The sequence below is a fragment of the Agelaius phoeniceus genome, chromosome 21 (genome assembly GCF_051311805.1).
Source record: "Agelaius phoeniceus isolate bAgePho1 chromosome 21, bAgePho1.hap1, whole genome shotgun sequence".
Taxonomy (NCBI): domain Eukaryota; kingdom Metazoa; phylum Chordata; class Aves; order Passeriformes; family Icteridae; genus Agelaius; species Agelaius phoeniceus.
The window spans coordinates 6,941,151-6,962,915 of NC_135285.1; the positions used below are offsets into that span (position 1 = coordinate 6,941,151).

A 21,765-nucleotide genomic window follows, 5' to 3' on the forward strand; every position below is an offset into this window, starting at 1 on the left:
GGAGGGTCAGACTGGGAGAGACAGAGGGTGTGAGCATCCCCTGATTTCACTGGGAGACCACTGTGGTTTTCCAGCTTAGCAAATTCTCGTGTGTGTGTGTTTAACAGCCCTTGCTCCTGCAGGTCCTTGGTGTTGCAGGTGTTATCCCTGAGTCAGTGTCTGTAGGAATGTTGTTGAGCACAGCCAGCCTTCCCTGACTCCGTACCGCACTCGTGGGTGTTGCTGGCACTGGCATGGTGTAGTCTCACAGCTGAATTGAAGCACATACCTTGGCATCCCTGTGTAGTGAGTCAGTCCCAGCCTCACCGCGGCCTGGGCACGAGGGAGGGATTCTTGTGGAGCGCTTGGCTTTGCTCCCAAATCCCCATCCCTGTTTGTGCCTGAGCCATCCCCACTGGGCTGTGATGTGCTGGAGTTGGAGGGGAGCCTGCCTTGGATTTCCTGCCTTCCTGTCGAATTAGTGCCCCGTGTGGGAGGCATTTTCCTTCCTAACGGAGTTTATGGTCCATCCCACGGAGCAGTGAGTGCTGGTTTGTCCCTTATTTGGGGGAGAGCATCACAGCATTGCTGCTTGCTGAGGTTGTGTGTCTGTCTCTTGCAGCTCTGCTGTCTGTCTGTTCCAGGTGTTCACTGATGGTTTGATTCCTTAGAGTATCTCCCATCACTCTAGTGCCCTGTGTTTGATAAGGGAGCTTAGTGGGCTTCAAAGCATTTTCATGGTAAAATGATTATAGCTTAATTTCTGAAAGTGGATTTTCTGTTTCTTGTCTCATTTTCACTCTTGAGGGAAACCCAGGCTATTAAAATATATTCTCCTGCAGGACACAGGAAGAGGAAGCCAGGATGTCAGGGTGCTTTAAAATAACCCCCCAACACACTATCACTTTTTCTGACTGTGGAATCGTTTAGAAAGTGGAATTATTTAACTGCTCTGATTCACTATGGAAATATATCTCCCTGCAGTTACTATTTGGCTAGGAAAATAGGCACAGCAGTGTCTGTATTTGCTATTTTGCTCACATACATCATATACTTTTTCCAAGGAATACAGTAGTACTTATGTACATAAATAACCACCCAGAGAGCCTTTACTAGTGGTCACCTGACCAACACATCAAGGATGCCAGATTGTCTTTGGGTAAATTGTGGCCAGCACTACTATTTGCACTTTCACTATCAAAAATGATACTAGAAAATAATGTGTATTGTTATGATTTGTAGGGTTGAATTTTGGGGGGTTGGTGGGATATATTTTTTTAGCATTTCCCCATTGGGAACATATTTTGGACATGTCCCAGTCCACACTAAACTTCCATGCCTTTTCTGATGTCAATTGCATCGGTTCTTCACTGGTTTGCTGGCACAGCTTATACTCAATTTCCAGGCCAAACAAACAGTAGTGTTAAAACCATGTTTTGACAGGATTGCATCTGTGTAGTAGCACAATGCTACTGAGTATTGCAGGTATAAACAGAGTTCTGTGCTCCCAGGTGACCTGACAGTCTAGGAAACTTGGCATGGAATTTCTGTGTCCCGAGCCCTGTGTGTGCAGAAGAGGGGCTCATGCTGTAACGAAGGGCAGTTCATGGGGCACGGGGCTGCAGTGGCAGTGCCGCGTTTCCTGTCCCCAGGGCCGCACTGACGCAATGGTTTGTGTGCAGCTCTGTGACCTCGCTCAACAGACTCATCCAGATGGAGAATGACCCCTCAAAACACAAGAGTTTCACAACTTATTGTCCTGGCTCTGTGTCACTACAGTCAGGCATGGTGCTGCCAGCACATCTGGGGGTAGCGTGTTAAAGAGTGAGGGGGCACAATTATCTGGAACATTTCTGCTCCAAACTCTACAGTCATGCCCCAAAGTGAAGGACTTGCAGGAGCAACTGCAGTAAAATTCCCTGATGTATTGGGACTTGCCTGATACTTACTGAATATTACATGCCTAATATGCTGCAGGCTATAAAAAACTTTGGAGGTTGGTTTTTATTCATCTGTAAAGCTCAGTTTTCAGGAATCTCTGTCTTTGGAGTTGTCTCAGGGTTCCTAAAAATGTAGAAGTATGCTCAACACTGCTGTCGATTGAGAGTGATGGGCAGGAGAGAGGGCAACAAAAAATACTGCCTTGTTCTCAAATAAGAAGAGAAATGATTAAAAAAACTGTGAAGACCAGAAAGACCTAACTCCTTCTTAAATACCATGTCTTATAAATCTCACCTTGCTTGGCTCCATTTGCTGCACGTTCTAGCCATTTCATTTATAGGATAATTAAGGGATTTACCTTTTAAAGGTCTTGGGTTTGTTTTCAAATCTAACCATTCCAGCAGTTAGGTGTGAGCCAAAGGATTTACAGGCAGCAAACAGCCTACGTGAGCTGCATTTACTGGAGGGATGGAGAAGGGCTTTCCCTTTCCTGCATTTCCTGAGAGGCAGGAGCTGGGCTCTCTGGAAGGGTTGGGGGACAGCTCTGGAGCAAGAGTGTCCTGCCTGTGTGGCAGGAGGTCTGCATTAAGGCACTGTCCATATCTGTCCTCTGACGCACGAGGAGCACACGTGTCGTGAAACAATGCAACTTAGAAAGTCAGAGTGTGTGGGTTGGCCAGATGGATTTATCAGCCAAAATGAACCTGCTTTTTCCTTTCTCTCCCTCTTTGTCCCGCAGAAGCCCTTCAGAGACCGGTAGTGTCAGACTTTGAGCCGCAGGGTCTGAGCGAAGCAGCTCGCTGGAACTCCAAGGAAAACCTCCTCTCCTGCCCCAGTGAAAATGACCCCCATCTCTTTGTTGCACTGTATGATTTTGTGGCGAGTGGGGACAACACTCTCAGCATAACTAAAGGTAAGGTCACTGGCCAGAATTCCACTGGGAGTGTGGGAGAAGGTGTAGGAAGGAAGGTCGCTGTGAAATAATTAAGTTTTACACCAAACCCTGTGGAATTTTTTTTTTACTGTGGGAAATCATCTTAAACAAATACAAATATTTCACAAAGTCATGACCTTTTTAAAGGTTATAACTGTCTTTTTTTATTGCATTGGGCAAGAAACTGTCAAAACTAAATTCTCCATTAGGATCAAGAATTTGAACTGAGAAATTAAACTAAGCTGATTTTGGAGGCTGGCCTCTTATTTTCACAGTTCTCCAAAACACAGTCCCTGTATGAAAAATGACTGTACAGATATAAGGACTAGAAGGACTGAGAAAGAAAACACTGTATGTACTCCAAGTCACATCTACTTACCTTCCTAATTGAAATGATTTTTAATTGTTTATCCACTCCAGTTCTTTCCTAGCTCCAACAAGCCAACTCAGTTCAAATAAAATTTGCTGGATTCATTTTTTAAACTCGAGCGCTATTGGAGCTGGTGCAGAACTGCAGGAGAGCCTAAAAATCTGAAGCATGTGACTTTATTTGGCTTGGAGAGATCCACTCAAGCTTGAAGAGAAACACATGCTCCCTGCTGAGTCAGATACCTATTCTTATAGAAGATTATTTAATGATCTGCTAGGCAGAAAGAATTTATCTTTGTCCTCAACTCCCAGGCTCGCCATGTCTAAATCTGATCCCAACTCTCCGCTGGGCTAATTTGCCCCTGAGCAGGCAGCACAGGCCGGAGAGCTCAGTCCTTCGTGGGGACGGAGTGTCCGAGTACCCAGGCCACTCTCAGCCCCTGGCTACCTTAGCAAGCTTAGTGGATATCAGCTCTTTAGTGATTCAGCTCTCTTAGGATTCCAGTTCTTTGCTTGCTAAGGTGCCCAGACTAGTGGGGAAGCAGATGTGAGAGAGGAGAAGAAAACATCCTGGGGTTCCACAGCGATGGTTTTATTGAGGGGTCTGTGAAGGGTTCCAGCGATAGCTCTTCTAACCGGAATGGGCTAAAACAGCCCCTTTTTATAGGGTATAAGGGGATCCAAACTTGTCCAATAGTAGGGGTTAAGGGAAGGTGACCTATGGGGTTACAGAGAGATAAGCTGGGGTCTGAGAGGCGGAAGACAGGAGCTTCTTTTGCTATTTCATCACCACTTGGCAATTCCTGTCTTTAAGCCTCAGCCCTCCATGGGGCCCTAGCAAGCTTGGAGCCTGCTCCATAAATCCATTTTCTCTTCCCCAAGGTGAAAAGCTCCGAGTGCTGGGCTACAATCACAATGGGGAGTGGTGTGAGGCTCAGACCAAGAACGGGCAGGGCTGGGTCCCCAGCAATTACATCACCCCGGTGAACAGCTTAGAGAAGCACTCGTGGTACCACGGGCCGGTGTCACGGAACGCCGCCGAGTACCTGCTGAGCAGCGGCATCAACGGCAGCTTCCTGGTGCGGGAGAGCGAGAGCAGCCCCGGGCAGAGATCCATCTCCCTGCGCTACGAGGGCAGGGTCTACCACTACCGGATCAACACTGCCTCCGATGGCAAGGTAGGCTCCAGGCTCTGCAAACGTCGCTGGGATACTTGGTGTGGAGCAGTAGCAATGGAACTGAGCGGTTCTGAGCTCTGGAAGCAGGGCTCATGGTGTGTAGTTACGGTAAACTGTGAGATTCTGACGTGGCTGGGACAAAACAGTGCTGTTCCTGTAGAAAACTATGTAATACAGAAACATTTTATCCCTTTCTTTAAGGGAGAAAATAGTAGAGTTAGATCAGAGCAGAATCTAATAAATCGTTAATAAGAGATCCTGAGAAATCTTGTCCCTTATGTTCAAAAGATAATCTCTGACTGTCAAATCAGAAAAGTCAGCGCCTGTTGCTAATAATCCTGTAAATATTAGGGACAGAATGCTTTCTGAGGTATTCTGCAGTATTTTTAACTACTGTTTTGATTTCTCTACAGTATTTCAGCGTGATCATTGGAGACGGGTAGGCACTTTCACTTTTATATGGGCTTTGTCCCCAGTTCCTTCATTTTTTCCCTAGATTGTTGTGTGCTGTAGCAGTGGTGCAATGCTGTGCTTTGTGGATGCTGCAGAGAAATGTTAGCATAAAAGTGTAGTTTTCCACAGGTTTTTGTTTTGATTTCATGGAAACATTTCCACTGGCATTGGAATTTGGAAAATGTTGTTTTTTAACAAATCTATTTTAAGCAGTGTCTCTTTAGATCCTGTGCAGAAGTTGAAGTGTGGGTCTGGAGCATGGCTGCTGAGGCTCTTCTTGCCAGCATCTAATAGATGACAGATTCTCTGCCATTAAATTTCTTCAAAAGAAAAGAAAGTAATCAAGTATAGTAGCAGTCCACTGTTCCCAATTTTCCTTTGTCCTACAAGACCTTTACTCTTCTTACAGCAAAGGTGACAGCAAAATCTTTAGTATGAAAATACAGGGAACCAGTACCCTGTGTTTCCTGTTTATCAGATTCAGCACCCTAAAACCTCAAATAAGATAACCAGATTTTACTTTTTGTCTGCTTTAACAAATGGGTTGTAATTGAGACAATTCTGACCACGTTATTTAAGGCAACATATTTCCAACTTATGGCATTTTGATTCTTCCTTCTCCCTCCCATGTAGACACTCTCTGTGGTCAGCATCAGCTCTGTGAAGTGCTGACATGCAGCATACTTGAAGGACTACATGGCAATCTGGAATATTATTCCTCCTCCTGTCTCTGTAGTGGATATTCCTTCTATTCCCATAAATGCTGGCAGATGAGCAGTGCTCACATGTGAACGTTTTGAACCGAAGGCTCCTTGGGTTGGTGTAAATAAGCGTGTGTCCGTGAGGAGATAGCACATGTTCTCCATTTGAGCTGTAATAGAGTTTGGCATATGAAGGCTTTCATCCCAGCAGAGCTGTTTTTATCCCAGAAAAACAGTTTTGCAGAGCTCCAGTAATCCATTCAGGTCTGTGTTAGCCAGGTTAACTGTTCGTTTTCCACAAAGTTGCTTGCATCGGTGTTTTTGAGAAAAAGCAAAGTGCAGGTTGGAACAACTCATTAAAGCAGATCTGCAGCTCATGGTAATTGGAAATACAGAATTGAACAGCAGCAGTGACCGAGACCTGTGGCTTTTGGGTGTTGCAGGATCAAGCACAGAGGTAGCCACAGTGCTCCTGCTGCTGTGCCAAGTGCCAGCATCCCTGCAGAAGGGGCAGTTTGCCACGTCCATGCATCATGAGCTGCAGCGTGCAGCCTGGCCTGTTAAAGCTCATCGGTTTCAATTTGCGTTAACGAGCCGGGCAGTGAATTGCGACATCTCAGCGGCAGATGTGCTGCTGGGCTGGGGACACTGTGCTCTTCCAGCACCCTGTCCCTGGCTGTCAAAGCTGAGGAGCTGGGAGGAGAAACAGCCAATATCCCTGTTTATCCCTCTGCAGAATGGAGGCTGCTGGAGAAGGTCCTGCTCTGAGCTGCTCGTGTCACACTCTATTTATTACGAGCTTTGCAGCAGATCATGGCCATGCTGGAGGAAAGCTCTTACCTTCACTGCCCTGAGCACCTGGGGCCCTCCCAGCCTGCTGTATCATTAGTCAGCCTGTCCAGGGAATTTAATATCTCCCAGTGCTGCAGTAAGGATGAATGGCTTTGGTGGGATCATATCCTGTGCCTGACAGAACACGCTTCGGGAGAAAGAGGTATTAGAGGAACATGTGGAGCAGCTGCTGCTCAGCTCAGTGGTGTGTCCTGCATTGCAAAGCCTTACCCAGACTTCTTTCTGGGAGAAAATTGAAGAGACTAGAGAGATCAGAGGTTTGTACATCTTAATTTTAGTACAGATTATGTTGAATGCATTGTCCCGCTTCAAAAAAAACCTCTGGGAATTTTTTCTTTATTTCCCACTTTAATGGATCATCTTATTTTGGACCACCCTCTAATGTTTTGTTTTGTTGGTTGGGATTTTTTTAAGGAAGGTATTAAAAGTGACCTTTCTTGATTTGGCTGGCACAGTGCAGCCTGTCATCTGGTAAACCACTTCCGTGGTACAGAGGCCTTGGTTTTCCTGGGTTTGATAGTACTTGAGGGAGAACCTTCTATTGAGTAACCCAACTGAATAAATAGCCTTGTCCAGCCAGTTCTTCAAATCCTGCTGTCCTCAGCAGGGAGGAGACAGGACTGGGGTCCTGCTTGAGTTTCTTGGATCTTCCAGTGGCTGAATTGGATGCAGACTTGAACCTCCATGGATTTTTTGGTGTGGATGTTCAATTTTGCCTGCTGAGTGGGGAGCGGGAGTGCCACTGGATTCAGGATGTGCTGAGGTTAGCACGGGCCAGTTCAACCAGCTGTACAAAATACCCCAGCCAGGAAAAAGAGATGTGGTCTGGTGGCAGGAGTGCAGATGAGCAGCCCATTTGTGCAAGCAGAGCCCCTTAAAACAGGACTGGTGTTTATGGTTTGTTTGATACACAAAAATTGACCAAATAACATGTCCACAACATAGCCAGGAAGCAAACTTGAGTCCCTGCAAAGCTCAGATGCTGGGTCTGTCACTTCTGTGAGAGTACAAGCAGCACCACATGGTTTTTTGTTGAGTGTCATCAGTGAGAGGAAAAAACCTGCCTACAGAATAAACATGTGTAATGGTGGAAGTTTATCTTAATATAAATGGAAAACTTCATGAGTGTTAAGGCATGAAGTGTTGTTTTTGTGGCCTGGACAGGGCAGTCCTGTTCTGTCCTCATCCTGCTGCAGCTTTTCTCTAAAATCTTTGGCCATTTATTTAGTTTCTTCCTCCTTCTGTAACAGGATCATACAATCTGTCACACTAAATGCAGATATCTCTAATTTTCATGAGATATAACTTGTCATAAAACCATGGGGGAGCTTCTTTCTCCATGCCTCTCTAATACTTCCAAGTAATCCTGGAGTTCAGCTTTTTCTACATCCATATTTTTAGATTTTAATTCTCAGTGTAACATGGGAACTGCTTATACCACTGCAGGTACTTCAAGTTGTTCCCAAAGGGGCATAGCTTGTTCTAAATTGTGGTTGTAGTGGCTAATGCTTGGTCACTCAGACCAAGCAGGTGTAACAGCCTCTTATGTTGCCACTTTTCTGTTCTAAAAACATCTGGTTTTAAGGTGATTGCACCTGTTTAATCATGAAAAGCGTTGTAGGTTTTTGTAGGGTTTTTTTTTTTTCATTTGAGGGAGATTTTTTAGCCAGTGTTGAAATGAAATATCAAAAGAATATCTGATTTAATTCTGGTGGAGAGCTGTGAACATGCTCCCCTGGAGGGTACCATTATTTTCCAGTCTTCATTAAAAAGACTAATCAAGTTTGAGGGTGGTTTAGTCCTTTCTTGCAAACACTTTTTTTCTCTTGTAAACACAGTTCTCTTTTTTGTTGGTGATAGTCTCTTATTGCTGGAGCTTCACAGATGCATTTTATTTTTCCATCCAAATATTCTGTCTAGGTGGAAGAAGGAGAATTTTACCCTAAGTCTAGGATTTTTGGATGCCTGGCAGCCCTATCAACTTCCCAGCCTCCTGAAATCCCAAACAGATGGCCAGTGCACATGCAGAAATTGTTGAGTGTACATCCAGCATGTCAGAAACATTTGGGAAGTTTGATCATAGCTGTTGGCATGTGATGTGAGCAGTAGGACTAGTGTGTGGAGTAGACAGGAATTTGGGTGCTGCTCTTCCTGCAACCTTACCCCTTGCCAAACCTTGGTCCTTTTTCAGAAATGGAGCTCTTCCATCTTCCGTGTTGTAGGCTAGACTGTGATGCAGAATTCATATTGATACAAAGACTTCTCCCCATCTCCTTCAGGTGTTACCAGCACTTTTCAAATAATTCAATTTCTAGCTTTTTTTCACCTTGTCTGGCAGAAGACTGGGCTTGAGGATGAAAACTGGAAACACACGGCTCTGGTGGGAGGGAATCAGTTGTCCATTATCTTTAGCAGGATTTTAGGCTTAAAATGGATCTTGTGTATAAATGTTAAGAAGGTAACAAATATAGGTTATCATGCCTCGCAGCGGGTTTTCATTCAGTGGTAATGATTTTCCTTCTGTGCTATTGATCAGTGCCCATCACAGGGATGGAACAGACCAGCTCCTGACTTCATGCTAAAGCTCTGCAGAAATTCAGGCCTAAAGCAGGGAAAGCTCTGGTTTGCCAATGGCACTTGAGGGAGAATTTAGGCAGGTGCAGCTGTCATAACCCAAGCAGTAATAGTGAAGACAAGACACTGAAGGTGACAACCCCCCCATACTCTCCAGGATATGTCCCAGTGTCCAGCCTTTTGAAAAAAGACATCTCAAGCAACAGCATGCCAGTCTAGCGCTATTTGCAGCTATTTCTGCCCTGTTGTTTTGGCAAAGTGCATGTATTTTCTCCTGAATCCATGCCTTTCCCACGTAAGCATTGGTTGTTCTGGGCTCTGGAGCTGGTTACAGAGCTTCTGGAGCTCACAGTTCCATGGCTCAGGCAGAAGCAACACCACATTTTGCTTTCACAACTTTGTAACGCAGCTCCTATGCGCGAGCTCTCCGAGGAGCATTACCTGAACGAGCTTTTCCCTTCCCCTTTGGTTCCCAGCTCTACGTGTCTTCAGAGAGCCGCTTCAACACCCTGGCAGAGCTGGTCCATCACCACTCCACCGTGGCAGATGGGCTCATCACCACGCTGCACTACCCGGCGCCCAAGCGCAACAAGCCCACCATCTACGGCGTGTCGCCCAACTACGACAAGTGGGAGATCGAGCGCACCGACATCACCATGAAGCACAAGCTGGGGGGAGGCCAGTATGGAGAGGTCTATGAAGGAGTCTGGAAGAAGTACAACCTGACAGTGGCTGTGAAAACTCTCAAGGTAGGACTCAGTCTCGGAGCAGTCCCCGTCAGGCTGGCGGCTGCCCTCACTTCTAGTTAGGTTACATTAATGGTGGCCCTCCCTTTGAGTGCTCTAGGCTGGAATTGGAATATTTTTAAAAGAGCTTGATCCTCTTTTGGATTATGTGATACCTATAACACTCGTATATAAACAAAGGAGGATGTTAACAGCACAATTTTTACTGGAGAATGGATGAAACCTTAGAAAAGTAAATAGTGCCGCGGTGTCTCGTGTTCAGGGTGTGGTAGAGGTGAGCTGTTCACGGATGAGCACACCAGCACAAGCTGGTGTATTAAAGAAAACTGTGGATTGTGAGTCAGTCAACATAAAATTCAAAGGCTGTGCTTCAGGGAGGCTTTACATGTTTTGATTTTCTGTCTTATGTGGTGTCTTTCCCAAAAGACAAGCTCCCTGTGTACCTGAAAGTCTTAAGCAACTGTTCACAGCTGCTTCTTATCAAAAGACACAAGAGGAGGAAAGATGATATGCAAGCTAAGGTATATTAAAATTCATAAGTGGCTTTAATGAAGAACTGGATAATCAGTTCTGTTTCTGGCTCTGCTCCCTGATTTCTGCATCTTGGTTTCCTTGTCTCTTGAAATGCAAATAGTGCTCTGTGAGTTCATAAGGTCATTTCTTAATTCATCTATGTTTATAAAACTGTCTTGAGATCTTCTGGCACCATCTGCATGCATTGCATTTGATTGCTTAATAGGAGTTTATGCAAACTTGACACCATGTTCTCTCTCCTCGGATGGGGACATGGTTTGGTCTTGCAGAAACAAACAGAACCGAGGGTTTCGTTTGTTTCTTTTTGGGTTTTTTGCAATGGAAATTTTGAAGTGGCGGGAACTATGTAGATGCTTCAGTGTCAGGGGAAGAACTTTTCCTTGATTTGGGGAAAATATTTCTTCCTTGATCTCCGAGCAGCGGCAGCCTCAGTACTTCTTGGTTGCCATGGCTGCAGAAAGTATTTTCATTTTGGCCTTTTCTGTACTCTGGAGGTTCCTGCTGCTGCTCCCGGCGGGGGAGTCCGAGTGCAGCTTGCACAGGGAGCGAGTGACACCTAGTGTTGTCCCTGCTCGGGATGCTGGGAGCGCCGCGGTGCAGGTGGGCTGGGAGGTGGCCAGGTTCAGCACAACACCTGCTCGCACCGAGCAGGGCTCAGCTCTACCCTGGAGCACAGCTTGCACTAACATCTTCCTGCTGCTGGCTGCAGCCTGAGGATTCCTGGTGCTTTCAGACTTCCCATCTTGCTCCAAGCCAAAGTTGTTGCTTTCATTCTCTTCTCCCTAAAACCCATCAACAAAGACAAGCTGCATGTTATCCCATCAAATCTGTTTGTGCGAAGGAGAAACCTTAATACAGACCATGGCTGCTTCAAATAAATAAATATTTAATGAAACATGACTAAGAGTGGTTCATAATGTAGTATGGAGCAGCATGTTCCACTGGGGAGTGTAAGAACAACCAGGAAGAGAGTTGAGAAACACTTCAACCTGCAATTATGTACGCTAAAACCATCCTTAAAAGCAAATTTATAATCCACCTTCTTTAAATCCATTAGTCTGCTGCCTGACAGGTGGGATTATAGCTTTCTTCAAAGTTTTGGGAAACATTTTAAAATCACATTTATATCCCAGTTCTACTGGGAAAAACAAGCCTTTTGCAGCTTCTGCCCGAATCTTCAGATGACTCATTTTATTTTCCTTTGAGAGAATGTTTTTCAAAACTTTGTATGATTCTTCTTGCTCCTTCCCCCTCTACCTCAGATATCTCTATAAGAAAGATAAAGGAGAGCGAAGACTAAAAGAGAGAGGAGGAAAAAAGTCCTCCCAGCATCTTTTTGAATAATGATGCTTTATGAACACCCATTTGTTGTTCAGTTTTCTGTCAAGTGTCTAAAGATAGCTCATGGCTGGCACAGAACTGGAGGAGAAGCGATGGAAGCAGCACACGCTGTTCCTCAGTGTTTAACTGGAGAGGGCAGGACCGTGTTTTGGTAATGAGATGTTGCCTGTTAAAACCCCTCCCTGGCAGCTCTGTGAGTTGCACAGGACACAGTATTTATCAGGGGCTGTTACAACAGGACACACTCTGAATTTGTGGTTTTACCCCCAGATTGGATGGGAGCACAAGGCAGTGGCTGTGGGGACAGGGGGCTCTGTGACCTGCACTGGGCCAAGTGCAGCCAGGTGTGACTCTGGCCATAACTGCTTCTCCTGAGGGCCATTTAATGGCTGAGCTGCTGTGAGCTGGTCAGCTCAGCACATTTCTTACTGCTCACCTTGGCTCTGCTGCCCCTAGGACTGCTGCTGCTTTTTCTTTTCTTTTTTTTTTTTCCTTTATTTTTTCCCTAGCACAGAAGCCTGTGTTTTAAATTAGGCAACATGTAACCCTGGTGTCCCTTAATGCCATGGCATGGCCCTGTGCTGTGCTGGGAAAATGCTGGACAGCCAGAACTGTTTTATTTCTGCCATGGTTTAGTACAGTGGGAGCTGGAAGCCAGTTACAGCTTGGTCCTTTCCACGAGATCAGGTTTTCAGAGAGGTCATTGCTACAGTGGTTCTCTGTATGTGTCCTTCCTATTAATATGGTCACTGAGAGGTAAGACATTTCAAACTGTGGAGCAGCTATGCAAAGGACAAACCTTCCAAGGTTTGTGTAGCACGAATAAGACAAAGGAATATTTAGGATCATTTTGCAACCTGGATTATTAACCCAGTTTCCTTTGCCAAAGAGAACAGTTTAAGGTTCTGCTCACAAGGACCTTTGGACTATTAGTTTTGACAGTGTGTTGAGCAAATCGCAGCTGTCAATCAAGCTAATTGGCAATGAATAGTAAATGATTGAATGGAAGTGTTGGAAAAATGTTCTCAGTGCTAAGTGCAGAGCAGGGAGCTGGCTGGATCTCACAGTGGCAGCCCACTGTTATCGTTCTCACCAGCAGCAGTAAATCCTTTCCAATCCTTCCCTAAAACACTTTGTCCATGTAGCCTGTCAACATTAATCCATCATTGAAAAAAATATGGATATAGAAAGAAACATTGCTTTAGGAATAGATCTGTATTTTTGCACCACTTTGAAATGACCTTCCGGCCATTTGGGGCGTTTCTGCTTCAGAAAAATATGTCTTTTGAGCAAGATTGTATCTTCCTTGGTCTTGTGCTGTGCCAAGTGACTTTATGGTGCCCAACAAATTGGTAGGGACACCTCTACCCAGAATGGATACGTCATGGGTCAGGCTCTGAATGCCACAAATGAATCTGTGAAACTTTAGGCTTTCAGTCACACCACGGCTGCCATCGGTCGTGCCTCCCTGACTGAGAGAGGGAATTTCTTGTTCCTGCCCAGTGAACACAAGGGCCTGCCTTTCAGCAGCCTCTCAAGCATTTGATTGTGGTGTATCCTTTCTTTTATGTTCGTTCTTGTTCCTTTTCTGTACTTTTTATTTCATGTTATTTTTTTTTTCCTGTTAGGAACAGGCTTATTTTTTCCTTTTCTGCTCCCGAGCGTTCTGTGAGAGACTCTTCACAAAAGGGATATGGATTTTCCTGCCCCAGCAAGCTCAGCTAGTATGAAAATGACAAAAATATGTATTTTTAAAATCATACAAAAAATTAATGTTTGTAACTCCCTGCCTTTGTGTTGTGGCTACAGGGAAAAATTACTGTGTGAGAACTGTGGCGTATGTTGTCAGTTTGCAGGTTTTTTTTTGTCCTCATATAAAAATCTGTTTCTCCTTTGTGTACACTGCCTTTGCCAAAGCTTTGCCATTGTTCTGCAGGAGGATACCATGGAGGTGGAAGAGTTCTTGAAAGAAGCTGCAGTAATGAAGGAGATCAAGCATCCGAACTTGGTGCAATTATTAGGTAAGTGATAAATACCAAGCAGAGGGATTTGAACTAAACCCTTGTGCAGTGATATGGATGTTAAGGAGCAGATAAGCTGCTTACCATAGCAAGGCTTTAAATACAGACTCTTATTGTCTGGCAAAATTCACAATTTGTACCACTAATACATGATTTTTAATGATCTCGTCTCCCTAATGTTTAATTTGCCAGAGGCTGAAGCAGAAAATTAAGCCCCTCTATTAACCACTTCCAAGCAGAATCCATTCTTTCCACCAGCCCCATTTTTCTGCCTTCTGGAGGTACAAATTGCCTTTTAGGATGAAACCTGAAGATTCACTGATATTCTCCAACATTCACTGTCAACTTTATGTTGTTCCCCAGGGGTGTGCACAAGGGAACCTCCTTTCTACATCATCACAGAGTTCATGACATATGGGAACCTGCTGGATTACCTGAGGGAGTGTAACAGGCAGGAGGTGAATGCTGTGGTGCTGCTGTACATGGCAACTCAGATCTCCTCAGCCATGGAGTACCTGGAGAAGAAAAACTTCATCCACAGGTAGGAAGGACAGTGAGCACCCTTGAATCTTGAGCACAGAACAATCCTTGATGTATTTTCCTCCCTTTCAGTCTGTCACAGCATTGATTGGTGTCATATGTTTAACACACTAGTGCAAATCTGGCACAGTCTATTAACCTGCCCAAAGGATGGGTTTTCTCTCTGCGTTTTTCTCTTGCCTTTGAAGTTGATGCAGGTGAAAGACACATCAGTACTTACATGTTTTGGGCAAGGTCTGAAATGTGAATTTAAGCCAAAGTAATGGACTTTTAATGGACCAGATAAGCCAGTTCCTTGTTTCTAACAGCTCTTCAAACCAGCTGCAGTTGGTGATGCTGGATGTGTGCAGGTCCCTGCAGCAGAATCACCCTCCCAGCACTGCCCCAGCCCCTGTTCTTTCTTGTTTGGTTCACTTTGTTTTCCACTGCAGGGATTGTTCCATGCTATTGTCCAGATTGTGTATTCATTTAATAAGCATTTCTACTGTCTTAAAAGTCTCAGGGACTCTGACCTTTAAAGTGTGCTGCAATTATGGCTGGAGCTTTGCGTTCCTTGTCTGCAGAAATGGGCTCCTGGCAATGTAATGACACATCCTGCACCAGGGCTCAGAGTGCCTGGGCTTTGTACAAGATGCTCTCAGTGTTGTAGCGTGACCTTTCCTGCCCAATTAACTGGAATATGGAATTAGCACGTGGTTTTTTAATACAGACAAATATGAAGCTGGTGTGTAAAGTTCTAGGTGCTCTTCTAAGCCATGAGTTGCCTTTGCTGCTTGAAAGGCCTGGTTAAATGCTGCTATCAGTCAATAAATTGAACAGTGATGCTGCCAATTAAAATTTCCAGCCTTTGATTTGCTCTGTTGAAAGGATTTTGTCCCTTCAGCCTGCAGGAAGTAAACTTTAAAAACTCCTTTGTGTGAATCTCATTTGTCTTCTCTGCCATTCATTTCATTTCCTCTTACTTCTGATGACCCATTTATCTAAAATAAATAGTAGCTTTTTCCCTTATCAGCCACCCCCATAACCACCTACCCAATTATTTGAAGAGTGTTGTCACAATTCACATCCATGGATTCAAATGCTGTGCTCTGACCTCATTTAATGAATCAGGAAGGAGGAGGAATTTGATTATGGAGAGGAGCTTTTATTTGGATACACATTGTAGTAATCAGCATTGATAAGAAGGTACATTCAAAAACACTGTGAAATTTAAATGGGCATCCAGTAAGATGTACTTTTTTTCTGGTTTTTAATTTATTCCAGTTGAGAAGAACAAGCAACAGAAACAGCAGTGTCTGCCTCATATCTAAAGATCTCACAGGAGCTTCCTGGTACAATCAATTTTTAGTTCAATGTGACATAATCTGGAAAAGTGTTTTTAACAAAACCTAATATTAGGAGAAATGTAGTTCTGTGCTTTACATTTTTATCCTCCTGAAGCATTTCCAAGGATGCAAACAGCATGCACAAGCCGGGGAAGTGGCAAATGCAACGTGCACATCTCTCACCTGCCAGGGTGGGGCCAGTGGTGGAAAAAATGTGGAGAAAAAGTTAAATCTGCTTTTTGCCCAGTCCTTTGAAAATGCATAGCAGAGGCTCCAGCAGGTTTGCAAAGGCCAAATGCTGGTTGTGAACAAGTTGTGTTGTGAAAGGTGGTACACCTGGGAGGAGGAGCAGGGCTGGGAGCTCATCCTGGTCCTTAACCAAGGACTGGAAAAGGAGTTCTGGAGAAAGGCTGGGGTGCCTGAAGTGCTACAGAGGTGGGCAAGAAGTGAGGAATTGAAACTCAGTTTATTCAGTGCTCATCCCCAGCTATTGATAACTTGAGCACTGACATTTCTTTGAAATATTTTTATCCTGAGGGTGGCAGCTTTTATTGAAAGTGAGGGGGCTTCTTGAAGCTCTCACTTCAAATTAGAAGGAAAAAAAATAAAAATTGGGATGACAGTCTTACCAAGAGGGAATGGAAAATAACTTTCCCTCTTGTGTGTGTGCATGTAACTCCAGAATTTCTGTGTAATATTTGGATCAAAATAATCACACAGGCCCAGGTTTCTTCGGGAACAGCAGGCTGCCTTGCTATCGCTAAAAGTGAGATGGTAAAGAATTCTCATTGCCTATTTTTGCCTCTTCTTTTTAGGGACCTTGCTGCCAGGAACTGCCTTGTAGGGGAGAACCACTTGGTGAAGGTGGCAGACTTTGGCCTGAGCAGGTTAATGACAGGTGACACCTACACTGCCCACGCTGGAGCGAAATTCCCCATCAAGTGGACTGCACCAGAAAGCCTGGCCTACAACAAGTTCTCCATCAAATCCGATGTCTGGGGTAAGAATTTGCATGGGAAATGAATGCAGATGATAGTCTTCTTTTCCAGGGCTGGGAAGTGAGGATGTTTTGGAACATTTCAGGAGGGAGCAGCAAGTTCCCTGGTTTGAGCCACGTTGTTCTGTGAGCTTGTCAGAGTGCAGGAGCTGATCTCTGCTTAGGCAGTCTCAGCAGAGAATGCCCACCTGATTTTATATATTTGAGTTGTTGGCAAATGTGAAAAGTAAAGGGTACTGTAGTGTTTACAGAAATGTAGAAATGGGGCTGAAGTGCAGCAGTGCTACTGCCTCGATGGGGTTCTGGCACAGGACTATGAAGTGATACATTATTATATAGCCAAAAACTTTCTAACTACTTCAAGGACTAAAGAATCTGGTTCATTTTATGTTTAAAAAAATAATTATGTGTGTATCTTGTCTAGTGATAGCTCCAAGCTTGTCTTTCTGCATTTTAAAGGAATAATCTTTGGAATGAGATGAGGAGAAGCAGAGGGAAAATTTGATGACAAATGGTTATTGAAGAGCCCTGAAGTGCTGGTGATAAGAGTAGACTTAGCTAAATTGAGCTATATTGTATCAAATCTGACCACAGAAAATCTCATTGTACTTTTATCAGTACATTTCTTTGGGTTTTATATCTCTGCAATAGCTGTTGGTCAAATTCTCAAAAGTGCCCAGTGACATGAGATAGAGGTTTGTGGAATGTGGTCCCAAAGGCACTTGGAAAATGATATCCTGAGCATCTTCCATGTATAAACCAACAGACAGTAGTGAAGCAGAGATGAAGTTTTCTGCAGTTTGGGGGAGAATGTGCAGAGAAAGGTTTTATGTTGAAGAAAGTTTTAGGTAGATGGCAGATGTAAAATGTTTCATAGATGGAAGAGGAAAAGTCAAAGCAGCCTCCCAAAGAGTACTTGATTGCTGACCAAGGTGTTTCTGCTGCCTTGGGTTTCCATGTGGTGTTGGCTGCTGAGTGTCTGCCACAGTCTTAGGATGTTGCTGTACTGCTGTGGTGCCTTTCAGTAACAGAATATTTGGGTGAGGAAAGATCCCAAAGGAATATGGGGTATCTTTATTGAGGGTTAATGTAACCTCAGGAAGCAGAGTTGGGGCAGTGGACTTTGGGATCTCATCAGAGATCAGCTGTCCCCAGAGGCCAGGGCTGCTGCTGGGCATGCCAGGGTTTAGATGTTTTCACCTCACTGCCTCAAGACAGCAATCAAAGAAAATTGTGCACAGAAATGTCTAATGTAAATTGCCCTTGGTGGCGTTGCCATGTAATGTGATGTGATTTCCTTACTTATGCAGAATTGTAATCGCTTTCTCTTCAGGTTAAGAACAGAATAGGGTGACTGAACTAATTACATGCAGGTTGTTGAACTGGTGTTGGGTTTATTCTGTGTGCCTGACTCCTGGGTTAGCTGCCTGACCCCACTGCTGACCTGCATCCCCACTGACTGCTGCCACTTGAATGCCTATTCCAAGACCCTTTTTGTGCTCTCCCTTCTCCTATTCAGCTTTCCCTGGGCCCAAGATGTCTCACCCTCACAGTGTCTCGTTGGTAGCAACTGCTCAAACTTTCCACTCGCTGCTGCCTCCCAAATTCCCCTTCCAGACCACACTGCAGCTAAACAAGGGCACCCCAAAAACACTGAGCTATTAAAATGTGTGAATCCTCCAGGGAGAGGTTGCAAATGAGAGGAGCTGTCACACTGAGGGAGCGACTGCAGTGCAGCAGTGAAGCAGTTTCAGCTAATCCACTGTGAAGTCTCTTAATTGTGCCTCTAATAGGACTTGAAGGATCTCAAGGCGTTCAGGTTGGAGACAACTGATACATTGAAAATTAGTCTAATTCTACCCTGTCATATCGCAGGAGACTTGTCTGTGCTGACGGAGAGCCTTGTTACGCTTCTTTAACATTTAAGCTGCTGCTGAGCATGGGATCTGAGCCACCCAAGGCTGCTTTAAGTGTGCAGCACTGTTTAGTGACTACTCCCACTAAACATTCTCTCAAATTCAAGATGAAAACAAAGCTTATTGATTTTTTTTTCCCTCTCTTTTTTTTTTTTCTTTCCTCTTGTTCTCTACTGCAGCCTTTGGTGTTCTGCTGTGGGAAATTGCAACCTATGGTATGTCCCCTTACCCTGGGATTGACCTGTCTCAAGTCTATGAGCTGTTGGAGAAGGACTATCGTATGGAGCGTCCTGAAGGCTGTCCTGAGAAAGTTTATGAGCTCATGAGAGCATGTAAGTGTTTGTTAGCCCTGCAGATGCTGCTTTGTAGCTCTGCAGGGTGCAATAAAAGTGCAGGGGTCTGGCTATGTACCACAAGGCATGAGAATCCCCTGCCAGTGTCAGGGAAGGTGCAGTGCTGTGTGGAAGTGTTTGGTTAAAACTGCTTTCTCTAGAGGATGAACGTGCTATGAAACCAGCTGTTCATCTCTGCTGGGAGCCCACAGGCCTAGAGAGGAGATTTGTTGTGGATCTCAATGCTTCCTTTGTCTCCTTTTTCCTGACAACTTAAAGAAAAGCTTGTGCTCCAAGGATGAAGCAGGAGCTTCATTTGGCTTCCTGCAGGACAGACTGGGACTCTTCACTGTGGCCTTTTGGTACGTGACTCAGTGCCCTGCACTTTCCCCCAGCAGTGCTTAGCACCTACTGTCACACACTGACACCAAAACCTGATTTAGGGAGTGCTGGGTGTCTGCAGCTGTCACTGAGCCAAAGTGGTTGCAGACACTCAGCACCCTGTAAATCACATTTTCGTGTCAGTATTTTATCTCAGTGTATTGGAAGGGAACTGTGATTTCTGGCTCCTCTTGGTGCAGAGTACTGAGTGAGTGTCTGCTGCTGGAGGGAAGATTTGAGTGGTGGTGTGCTGTTTTTCAGGCTGGCAGTGGAGTCCTTCTGATAGACCATCCTTTGCTGAGATTCATCAGGCCTTTGAAACCATGTTTCAGGAGTCCAGCATATCTGACGGTAGGTCTGGGTCCCTGTTGGACCAGCAATTCCAGGGGTGAGGTCAGGCTGGCTGCATCCTTAACTCTGCTGTTATTCATAGACTGCTTTGCAGTGAAACTCAATCCTGTGTTCTACTACCTGGTGTAAATGATGTAGAAAGCAGTTATTTACATGGGTATTTTTTTCTGGGCAGCCATCTCCTTGTAAAGGGCCAAATGGCTGAACTACCCCAAGGAACCCCTGTTTTGTGTTGTTCTCTTTTCTTTTGTGCTGTTAATTCCAAACAGAGCAATAGTTTTTTATCTTCAGTTGATTGCAGTGCTTGTTTTTCTTCTGTGCCTTGCAGAGGTGGAGAAGGAGTTGGGAAAGAAGGGCATGAGGAGTGTAGTGAGCAATTTCCTGCAAGCCCCGGAGTTGCCAACCAAAACGCGAACATCGAGGAGAGCTGCAGAAAGCAAAGATGCCAACGAGGGCTTGGAGACTGCACATACTCGAGGCCAGGGGGAATGTGGTAGGTTTTAATTAAAGTCATTATTCCTTCAGGAGGTACAGAGGGAAACAAAATGCACATCTAGCTCCAGGCCCTCACGTAGGCAAAGCTGTGCCTAATCACAGGTGCCATCTCTCTGTGTTTCTGGGTGACAGGCTGCTGAGTTTGCTGTCCTGGGTCCAGAACTCCTTTTATTAGTTTTTGCAAAGGTGGGTTGTTAATTCTGGAGCCAGATACACACAGCAGCTGGGAGTGTGAATCCTTAACTGGCTGAGGGACTGGTGATCTCCCTGCTGTTGCTTAGAGAAGCCCTTGGAGTTCTTTTAACTTAATGGCTGTTGCCTGCAGCTCCCCAAAGACCAGAGCCTAAGCACAGAGCTCTCTGATCATATCCTCTTCCCATTCCCTGGCAGGAGCTATCAGTGGGATCTCCCACTGCATCTGAGTGCTGGGTAATCTGCTGTGTTCAAGCCACTTTACACTACCACACTGCATAATTTAAAGCAGGGTGATAGCTAGGGTTTAGCAAGCCCCATAAGGGAGGTTTCTTCACTGTTCCATCCTACCAGATTTGTGCTTGCAGCACAGAAGAGTATTACTCTTGGCAGGCACCAAATATAATTTCAGTGAGGGACAAAGAGGTATTTACAGACTCTTCCATAAAATTAAACTTCCAATCAGTTTTTTCAGGCACTTACCTTCCATTCCGAGGTAATAAAAGCAGCGGTGAAAGGCTGAATGAGTACAGGAGATTTGTGTCTAGCTCTATGCTTGAAAAACAAGAATGTAAAATGAAATGCAATGGGGTTTTTTGCAGCTCCTGTTGAGGCTGCCTCTTCTGACCATTCATGAGACTGACCTCTTTTGTGTAATGTCAGATTCACCCAATGGTACATGTGTCAGTAGCCAAAGTACATCTGGGCAGAGGGGAGGGAAAAAGGGGATTTTAAATGATGGAAAAAGAAAGTATCAGTGACTCAGTCAGGAAGGTTATTTACCATATATAGGAAATATAATTGCCTATTATTACAAGCTTTTGAAGTTAAAATAATTTCATTTAAATACTTGAGAGCTTTGAGAAATTAAAGTACAGGAGGCATAATATGATTTTAACATTATGCTGGGAATCATTTCATTCTTTACTATGGAAGAAATTTTTTCACAATAAAGTTTTATTGCAGTTTCCCTTCCAATTGTCAGTGTTTCTATAGCAAGTCCAGCAGCTGGAAGCTGATCCTTAGTGCTAGCTGCTAGTTTTCTGTGGATTTCTGCAGCTCTACTGTGTCTGTACTCAGCAGGGCCATGGTTTGGCTCTTCTGGCTGTCCAGGTCCCCCTGAATCCCATGGGAATGGTGCAACTGCAGTGTTCCTGTGCAAACATGTTGTCCTCTCAAACTACACAAATATTTTCTTTTCAAATTCTCTCCCCTCAGCCAAAATCCATTCCTCAGCCAAAATCCTACCCATAGCATGATGATCACCAGTTTGTGACTAAGAAGCATCCTTCCTTATGACTCTGCTTCATCTCCCTTCTTGCTGCCTAGTCAAGCTGTAAATGTATATGCTGCCCTGCAGGCATTCCTCCTTTGGATTAGAATGCCATTGGAGTGCCTGGCCTGGGAACGAGCCCCTCTGTCAGTCAAGCACAGAGACCTTCAGGACTCTCTATGAATTTATTATAAACCATTATTCATTTTTAAGTACTGCTTGTAAGTGGAGAGAGGGTCACTCCCTCGCTTCCCTCTGCAGCAGTGCTGCTGAAGGAGGCTGGCACTGCCCCTTTTCTCTGTTGCTGTACAAAGCTGAGCATCTTCACTGTGCTACGACC

The 21,765-nt window shown here is 44.7% G+C and overlaps 1 protein-coding gene across 2 annotated transcripts in view; it reads left to right on the forward strand.

Moving 5' to 3' along the window:
• ABL1 (ABL proto-oncogene 1, non-receptor tyrosine kinase) overlaps window positions 1-21,765 on the forward strand; it is a 77,923-nt gene that overhangs the window by 52,006 nt on the left and 4,152 nt on the right. For both annotated transcript variants that reach the window (XM_054646599.2, XM_077189100.1), the window contains exons 2-10: window positions 2,660-2,833; window positions 4,106-4,401; window positions 9,458-9,730; window positions 13,539-13,623; window positions 13,987-14,164; window positions 16,304-16,488; window positions 18,581-18,733; window positions 19,376-19,465; window positions 19,794-19,958. In XM_054646599.2, the coding sequence (XP_054502574.2) occupies window positions 2,660-2,833; window positions 4,106-4,401; window positions 9,458-9,730; window positions 13,539-13,623; window positions 13,987-14,164; window positions 16,304-16,488; window positions 18,581-18,733; window positions 19,376-19,465; window positions 19,794-19,958 (1,599 nt within the window). The remainder of the gene's footprint in view (window positions 1-2,659; window positions 2,834-4,105; window positions 4,402-9,457; window positions 9,731-13,538; window positions 13,624-13,986; window positions 14,165-16,303; window positions 16,489-18,580; window positions 18,734-19,375; window positions 19,466-19,793; window positions 19,959-21,765) is intronic.